At 34.8% G+C, this 9923-nt stretch overlaps 1 protein-coding gene across 1 annotated transcript; it reads right to left on the bottom strand.

The window, feature by feature from the left end:
* Nucleotides 1-688: 688 nt before the first annotated feature.
* On the bottom strand, nucleotides 689-4626 carry LOC133794171 (protein TRANSPORT INHIBITOR RESPONSE 1-like). Its single transcript, XM_062231374.1, has 3 exons — nucleotides 3900-4626; nucleotides 2133-2625; nucleotides 689-1998 (listed from the first exon to the last, which is right to left on the bottom strand). The coding sequence occupies exons 1-3, from the start codon at nucleotides 4364-4366 to the stop codon at nucleotides 1198-1200; spliced, it is 1761 nt and encodes a 586-aa protein (XP_062087358.1). The 5' UTR covers nucleotides 4367-4626; the 3' UTR covers nucleotides 689-1197.
* Nucleotides 4627-9923: the final 5297 nt, after the last annotated feature.

Raw genomic sequence — 9923 nt, 5'->3', positions numbered from 1 at the left:
TTAAAAATATATATGGTTTATAATTCTTTATCTTGGATATTTGATATTTCAAAGGGTAGGGGGGTTAAGTACTTCGGTTGCTGGGTCATCAGGTGGGTGCTGGTGTTGGACTAGAAAAGAGAGCGTGAATGATGCAAAAAGTTGTGGACGCTATACAATGTCACCGAATCCATCACGTGCCTCCACAGTCGAGGTTGCCCCTTCACTCTCTCTCTCTCTCCAATAAAATCAAAGAAAAAGTTAAAGTTACCATAACTGAGACAGCAGAGCATTTACCAGACTGCCTTTTCTTTATTATTATTATCTTCTATTTTTACAGCTCAGTAATATCTTCCTTTGTATTCTTTCCTGAATTGGTACCCTAGCTTAGCTTTTAACTGAAAAATCACTCTCCTTGTAGGTTGGAGAATATAGAACTAGCATTTTACAAGGCCTATGCCAATTTGGTTTCTAGTTCAAGTTTCTGCAACTTTCTTTTAATTTTAGTACACCATTCTAAATGTAAGGCTGTTCCACACAAAATTTCAGAACCGGATAATCCAAGTCCGGAACTTTTTTTTACCTAAGATTAGACCCTTTTGTTGAAACTTCACACTTCAACACTCCCTTCAGAGATCTTATCCTAGATTATTGATTCGCATTGGCAGAAAAACGATCATCCAATTAATCCATCATGGCACGCTGCAAGTGCAATAGAATATGAATCTTTATTCCCTGAGAAGGCTAACAATGATACAGATGGGTCCACGATAATTACTTTCCTACTGAAACCAATGCAGCTTAAAATAAATGCATGAACATGCAAAGATGAAGAGAAAAAAAAGGTGGGGGTCCGCAGATAGAAGTATACAAGGTTGAACGAATAATTCCCGAATAAAATAACTCTGTTCAAATACATACGACAACAACAACAGGAGTTCATATCTTTTTAATTATTAGTACTAAATGGTATCGCATAGCTCAGCCAAAGAGTAAAATGAATGGCAATCGACCTCTGAGCCTCTTTTATACTCTCCGTTTCCCTGGCCTACTCCAATTCGAGCTGCAATATATTAAGCTACATAAATCAAATGGGGGAACAGGTGAGAACCATATAAATCATGTACCTGCCATTATATATATATATATATAAATATATATCCATTCAAGCATAATGAGGGGGTTCGAAATTTGGGGCTTGGTGCTCTTCTTGATATCTCAAGAAAGCTGCTGTATTGCAGAATCTTTCTCCATGGTCCAAACAAAATCAGGCATGTCAGTCCTTGGTCCGGCAAGAGATCGATAAATGTAGAGCTTCTCGACGGGGCAGCTCTCCGGCCTAGTATCTAGAGGTCCCCTCTCATCAATAACTTCAACGTTAAGTCTGGGCATCTTCTGACCTAGCAGCTTACATGCTCCATAACTCACATTGCAAGAAGACATCCAAAGGGATCGCATTGTCTCCAGCTTCGCAGCATTGGCCAAAAGAGCCTTGTCACCAAAAGGACAGTCCCTAATCTCCAGCTTCCGAAGGTTTTCACACCCGGATAATACATGATGTAGCCCCAAATCAGTGTCTCCAGCAAAAGCCACAGACAACATCTCTAGCTTTTTTGCATGAGTACCAATGTAATCAAAAGCACGATCAGTTAGGAGACCTGAAACAGATAAGCGCCGAAGATCCTTGCAGTGCTCAACAATGGCTCCAAAACCAGTATCCAATGGCTCAAGAGTCAAGTAATCAGGAGTTTTTGGCTCAATAATACAGAGACGAAAGCATGTAAAGTTAGGTTGGTTCCTTGCAATCGTCATCAAAGCAGCATTAGACATTTGACGGCAAAAATAAAGAACCGAACGAAGCTTTGGGCAGCCTTCAGAAACAGTGACAAGACCCTGTTCTGTCAATAACACATTTGGCTCTGCCCCAAATGGATCCGATGGAAATACTCTTAGTTCTTGCAAATCCTTGCAAGATGTCGCAAGGGCATCAAGACCAGCATCTTCAATGTAATCCAAAACCTGCCATCATGTCAATAATTAGCTAAGCCATAGCAAGACTAATTGCATACATGTATCCAAGACTGGGCAACTGATACATGAAAGCCCAAGTAAAATGTCATAATTTGCAATAACAAAAAACATGACCAACTTACCCATAGTCGCTGCAAATTCTGACACTGGCTTATAAGCTTGATAAGATCTTGGCTCTGGATGGCAGCATAACTCAAGTTCAATGTTGTAAGCCCAGGGCAGATAGAGTAAACGGCTGGAAGATACACAGGCACAACATCCCAAAACCCAGATAGGCTCTTTAGTTCCTTGCAGCCCGAAAAAGCTCCTGCTAGGTTTGAGAAGACATCAGGTCGCAATTCAGCCTGGCAGGCCCCCGTGCCTAACTCGGCCAACTGAGGTGCTCGGTGGAGTAGGTTGGCTAGCCTCTCAAGAGGTACAGTTCGGTGGAGCCGCAAACTCCTCAAGTTCGTACACCTACCCACAAGACGTTCCAGGGCAGAGAAACTCACCTCAGACAATAAACATGAAATGTTGAGAGAAACCAATGAGGTGTAGGTATCAGGAAAATGGGTGAGCCAATGGCCACTTAGATCCTCCACTTCACTCTCCCATAAGTCTAGTTCTCGCAGATTCCTGCATCAGCAAATTGCAAACTTGTTTATCGCATTGATCAACATAGCAGTATGAAAATTCAAAATGAGTAAAAGAAAGCAAAAAATTGTATTCGAGTTCGTAAATTAAGAAAAATGAAGCACAAAACCCTGCCATTGACAACTACACTACTGAATCTAATGAAGTTTTCTCTCACACTACAATTGTGAGAACTCTTATCGTTCGGTTGCTCAACAGTCCGCAATTAAAATATCAGAAGACATACTTTTCATCCCTTCCCAACAAATTTAGGAACCCAACTCCCATGGTAAGAGAAAATATAAATTTTGAAAATTTAATCCTACAAGCAAAAACAGTTCTTGTGTGGTCTGCCAAACATTTAGAATAAAAATGTAAAAAGCCTCGAGCTTAAACGCAAGCAATGAAAAAAATCTTATGAAAAATAAAAGGTACGAATTAGAAAATCTAGAGAGAAATTTTAAAGATATAATAAGACAATCCAACAAGAAAACATTATTAAAATTGTAAAACCTCACATCACAACAGTCCATGGATAGCAATCAGCAAGAGAAAAAGAAACCCAAATGATCTTTACTAGATATTGAATATTAAGCATCAAAGAACAAATATATCAGATCTAAGAGCATTGGTGACTTGGTGTAACTAAGACAACAGAAGCCGACCACCACGGCTTCCTAATCTGTAGGCCAAACCATTTAAAAAAAAAAGCTTAGTGGAACTAAAGAATAATAAAAAAAAACAAAGGTCATTTCTTAGAAATCGCACTAAAATCAGAAGTGTTGAGAGAAAAAAAAAAGTGGATTAGATCTCTTCACCCATTCACCATCCTCAACAACTCAACCCACGTATAGTTTTCAAGGAACGGAACAAAGAATGCTACAATTAGTGGTCTAAGAAGAATATTGCCAAAGCTGAGAAATTGAACTTATAAATCATGCTATTTTAATACTTCAATCAACCAAAACAGAAGCTTTCGACTTCAGTAAGTCCATATCTAGCTCAACTACTAATTGAAGTAAAGAAAGTTCACTACTTTTTTTCTCAAGCCCATTAAAAAGTTACACAAAAAACCACACTCAGAAGGATCCACAACTTACCGGATGGAAGAAAGTGATATTAAAAAAAAAAAAAAGTTAAACCTGCAATTGACCGCATTAACATTTCGAGCAAGACCCAAAATTTCGCTGCTTTCCTCTTTCTCTCTACCATTTCCAAACTTGCATATTTAAACTATATCGAAGCAAATCAAGAAAAGTTTCACAAACTAAACAAACCTGCAATTGCCAGCAATGGCCGCGAGGCCGTCAGTACTGAATCCTTCACACGAGGAAAGCACCAAGACCTTGAAATTCTTGAACGACTTCGCTATGAGCTCCAGGCTCTCGTCCGTGATGACCATCCTCTTAAGCCTGATCTCCTCAAGCCAAGGGTACGCCGTGGCCATGGCAGCGATCCAAGGTTGGACGTAGCCACCCCAGCCCTCAGGTACCAGATTGAAGTCAGCGAAGTGCGGCTTTCCCTTGAGCTCGATGGATCTCACGTCCGGGAACCTTCTGATCACCATTCTAGGGCTCACAGCGTAGCAGTTCCCAACAAATATCTTCCTCCTGCACCACCGTTCGATCTCATACCAAGACTTACACACCATTGAGATCGCGTTCCGGTCCGTATCGGACTGTATAAACGAGAACACATGCTCCAGCACCTCCTCCGGGAACGAGCTCGCCATTCTTCTCAGCATTACAACTACTACAAGAACCCCCTCTCTCTAAAACTACCCTCGCTGAGGAGCTTCGCGACTTCACAGAGTTCGTAAGGAAAAAAAGCCCTCAGCTTTTCCGAGGGTGCTTCTTTAGATTTGAAACTCTGGGTTAGATCTGAGACGCCATTGACGAAAGCTTACCACTTGCAGAGAAGAGAGAGGGAGAGAGAGAGAGACTAAGTAAGGTTTGAGACAGGGAGAAAGGATAAGGATTTTCATTTTATGTTGTGGCAGAGGTAAGGTTAATTTAACCATGGTTAAATAAGTGAGGTGGGGTTTTCATTAGCAACAGTGACAAACCGTTAGATTCCGCCACGTGTCACATAATGATTGTGAACCGTTAGATAGGCGGTGGGGGTGGGGTGATCTTATCCGCTGGTCGACGAAGAAGAGCCGCATAAAACGGGTGTACGTAAGGGCGTGGAGCCGGGAGAGAGCGAGAGAGAGAAAGAGGGTGTGTGTGTCTGCGGGGGTGCTCCGAAGAAGCCAGATTTATAAATGATTCGAATCGTATCGCATCGTATCGTATCGTATTGTCAAGCTACCGGGAGAAAATGAGAGAGCGCGAGATATTGAAGGGTTATTATGAAGTGTTGTAATGTGTACTGAAGTGGGGTGTGGATTGTGGAAGGAGGAGGAATCTCATGATTCGCGTTGCACGGCTGGATCTGTGGGGAAGAGATATAGAGACGAGGGATATTGCGGGGACCACATAAGGTGGTGAGAATAAAAAGTAATAAAATAATAGAGAATGATTTGATGTGAAGTCTGGTTATCATGACATCATGGCCGTCCAATCATATAAGACTGTTTCATTCTCACTGGTACTCTTATCAAATCTTGAATTTTGCCTCACCACTCTTTCTAACTCTCCCGAAATTTAAAAAAATAAAATAAAAACCAAAAAAATAAAAATTAGAGATTAGAGATTAAAAAAAATATATGGTACACTTATCAATGATATGTACTACTACTACCATTTACCCATTTCCAACTGCCTAGATCTATTTCATAATTGGATTATATATAATGGACCATAAATGAGATACGTATGTTGATGCTAAAAAGTCTTCTGTCATTAATGAGATAAGTATACGACTATTTTATGTTGACCTTACATAAATGACAAAAAAAAATTATATGCGACCTGTTGATCTAAACAGTGTTTTTGTGGATTTTTTTTCCTTTTTATAAAATTGACGAGATTTTATCTTCTTATCTATCTATCTAAGTATCTATTTCCCTATTCCAATTATATTTGTAATCTCAATAACTATACTTTAAAGTGAGCTATCTTGATTGGTATATGATTGTGTATAAAGCAAATGGTTCTCTTTCTTTATCAACTTACTATATGTATGTGTATGTGTCACAATTAAAACCAAATTTTCCTAGTGTTGGACATGCATCTAACTAACATTCACAATTTTGTCAAATATGGCCAAACTACCTCCAATTTTAGAAATTTATAGGGTTTTTAATAACTTTTTTAAGAGTTTGAAATTGTGGGTTTTAAAATAAAATATATTATTTATATATTTTTAGATTAAAAAAATGAGTTGGTATTAATATTTGGCTGATGGGGGCACCTGATAAGTCCAACAAGAATATAATAATAGCAAAATAATACAGTAGTAATCATAATAATAACCTTACTTATTAACCCAATTGAATGGTCATTATGACTGAGGAAATTTTTTTAAAAAGTACAAAAACACTGCACGTTGCATCTTAATCAAGACCGTCAGATGAGTGCCTTTTTCTTACAGTGTACGGACGGTGATGGCCATGAGCAAGAGAAATTTACACGTACACCCCTAAAAAGGCTCGTGTAAATAATAATTTTCGTTGCTCAAAATGGCAAAAACTCAACAACAACAAAAATTAAAAATAAATACAGACAAGAGGGGACCTACTACTGTTTCATTAGGAAAGTACGAAAATACCCTCCCTAGTTCGATTTGATAAGAAACACAAATAGGGGTACAATGGTCAATTCAATGAGAAAGGCATAGTATTATGGGGTTCCTTCCACTGACTCAGCATGGAGTCCATGGATGGACCTGTCCTTTTTAATTTCCAAAAGCTGAGATTAGAACTGAACTGATCCAACGGCTCAAATTCACAGCTTGTAAAGCGGAAATCTTGACCGTTGATTTTGCTTCTTTGAGTATAGGCGTCTTTATCGATGGTAACCATTGGAGCTTGTCTCTACTCGTACTTTGCTTCTCAGAAGGAAAAGAAAAAAAAAAAAAACCTATTGTAAACGAAAAAAAAATTATTTTAAAAAAACATCAAAAAGTGTTTTAAAAATAATAATTAATATATTAGAAATAACGCTCAGAAACTTAGGTCTTGATCAGTTAATTAATTAATTTTTTATTTTCTTGGTTTTGAATAGTTAAATAGTTAGCTGAGTTGGCCTGCACGTAGGGTTAATCGTTTTATTAGTGAGAAATCGTGATTAATAATTAAATAAATAAATTATATTATCAAGCCCACGCACGGTTCTCCGGGAATCTCTCTTCCCCTCGAGTGGAATAGCTTGGACTTTACTGTATATATAAGAGACATAAATAAATATTTTTTGGAAAAATATAAAAAATCTGGGGAAACTATAATAAAATTAATTTAAGCAAAGAAAAATAAATATAATAATAAGGAAAAAAGAAAAACGTAATCTTTGCCTTGTTTGATGCTAATGTAATATAATTTAATAATATCTCAAACCTATCACTTTGCTCGAATTAATTAAATAAATTCAAGTTTCCTAACTCCTTAAGTTATACTTTAGTATATTTGGTTTCTTTGTTAAGTAAAGAAAGAAAATAATGAATTTTTGAATGAAAGAAATAAATAAAGGATTAAAGGGTTTTTTTTTCTTCTCTTTTTTGTTTTTCAAATTTTCAGGTAAATTCTTGCCTTGTAGAAAGTGAACTTCATCACTTCCAATGTCAGTCAATTATAATATATTCTGAAAACTTTAATTTTAAAAAAATTAAAAGAAAAAATTTAATCCGTGACAATGGAGCGAAATGCTAGGCGGCACAAAGGGTTACCCATGGCTATGAATTTTTTCCAATTTTTCTCTATAAATAAATCGTTACATATATATAAATATATATGTGTGTGTGAAGTTTTGAATTATTATTTTTTTGCTATAAAAAAAAAACTGAATGATTAGGCTAGTCGAATAAAATTGTAGAACGTTGCAACTTAGGTTACAGAATCTATATTGTTTGTGAAGAATAATATATATAATTTGACCATATTATAAAAACGAACATAAAGATCTTAGAATCATATGTACCTAAAAAGAAGAACCTGAAAATTTTATTTCAAAGAGAAATCTCTGTAATGAGTTGGCAAAGTTCTAAAAAAGTAATATACCAAAAACAGAGGGACTTGATGGAAAGAAAAGCACAAAGGGCAGAGCAACATATAAGGAAGATAGAAGATGTTGATGGGTCTTTAAAAGTATTTTTTTTATTTTATTAATTTTATCGTACTGAAAAGAAAAAAAATAAATGTATAGTTTTTTCTTATCACTTTAATGCACTTGAAAGCCATAACATCACTAAATGCTCAGGCAAACTAGTTTAAATCATATAGATATACACTACACGTGATGGAAGTTTAATAGTAGTAGTACTCTATATCTTATTATTTGTCACCGCATTAAAAATAGAATTAAATAAATTATCTATCTGTTATGTGCTCTCTTATTGTTTTGTACTTTATTAATTACTTCCATCCAATCAAAGTGTTATTTAAAAAAATAATAATAATAATAATACGTAAATAATTATAATATGGTCAATCACTTACAATGAAGACTAGATAAAAAAAAAAAGCACAACTTTAGTGCATAAATCGAAGATTGAATTTGAAAGGAGATTATTGTGTTTGTGAATTGTGAGCATCACAAACACAAGTTGGAGAAAAAAGAGTGAAGAGGAATAGGTGACTATTGTCTCCATTCTATTGGACCCACTTTTTATTGGGAATCTGTACAAATATTCTGATTTTTAATTTACATATTTTTCATTATAGGTCTTTTTTTTTTTCATGTTTGAACATCATAATTTAATAAGCATCGTCGGATCGGCATTATAAGATCATTACGTCTCTCTCTATCTTTTTGGCATTATAAGATCATGACGCTTCTCTCTATCTTTTTTTTTCTTTATCTCAATTTAAGATTTGCAAATGATATATGAGGGTGTAAGGATAGAGATATATACATACATAAAACTACTATTATTAGTATTATTTACAAAAATATATATATATTTATATACTTTCTTTATTTTATAACGATGTTTAGAATAAATTCAGTATATACTTAGTGTCTTTAAAAAATTATATAAAAAAATTCGTTTAAATGAAGAAAAAAAATATTTATTTTTGAACAAACTCCAAAATATAATGTATTCAGTATTTTTCTTATCTAAATCACTCAACATCTCTCCCATTTTTCTCCTATATTTTTACAATATGGAGTTAGGAAACTAGGGTTGGCTATGGCCACTTTAACTTTTTTTTCCCTACATTTTAGTATAATGTGTTTTCTAAAAAAAAGTATAAATATATATAACTATGTGTATTGCCCCCCTAAAACAAAATAAAAAAACCTTTTTCACTTTTAATTGTTCCCCCAATTTTGTTCCTCCAGCAAAATATAGCTCAAAATGTCACATAAATATATCTACTCAATCAACTCACACATCAAGGACAAACAAACCCAACAAATAATGAAAGATGGGCACACTGCCAATGTGGTGATGTTGAGTTATTGCAAGCATAGAAAAATAAATTAACAAGTAAACACTAAAGGTTAAGGTTATGATTATTTGACCTTAATTTATTTGGTAAATGTGCAATTTACATAAGACCAAGACTAGTGTATGAGCATTGTTAGGGCATGGGAAAGTAGGCTTTGTTGACATTAATTAAGGTTGCATTTGGGTAATAACTATTCTAATTACATGGCAAAGTAGGCTTTGTTGACATTAATTAAGGTTGCATTTGGGTAATATCTATTCTAATTACATGGCAAATTAAGCTTTGTTGACTCTTGGTGCTCGCCAAAGGGCTTCGGCTTTCCCCATAACACCATAGTTAATTTTATTGTATTTTGCTTGGTCAAAGCCAAAAAAAATATATAATACCATACATATTTGGCATAAACACAACTACTAGTGTATTTTAATATTTACACTTTTAATTTAAACAACATGAACTACATCGTCACTATTGTCTTTTAAAAAGTAAATAATAAAAAACACTAACTTATTGTTATACTAAATGAAAAAGGGTTGTTATATAAATGAGGATCTTTCTTAGTTTTGATTTAATAACTAATCTCATTTGATATATTAATATATATATATATATTTGTCCTTTTAACACTATTATATATATATTAAAAAAATTGTCAAATGCTTACAATAAAACACTTAAAGTTATAATATTGTTGCAATTTTAATATACTTCCTAACACTAAAATTCCCTTAAGCAACCAAAAAAAAATTAG

Source organism: Humulus lupulus, chromosome 1 (genome assembly GCF_963169125.1).
Source record: "Humulus lupulus chromosome 1, drHumLupu1.1, whole genome shotgun sequence".
In the NCBI taxonomy this organism is placed as follows: domain Eukaryota; kingdom Viridiplantae; phylum Streptophyta; class Magnoliopsida; order Rosales; family Cannabaceae; genus Humulus; species Humulus lupulus.
The sequence above is the reverse complement of the archived record's forward strand: the minus strand, read 5'-3'. Positions and strand labels throughout refer to the sequence as shown.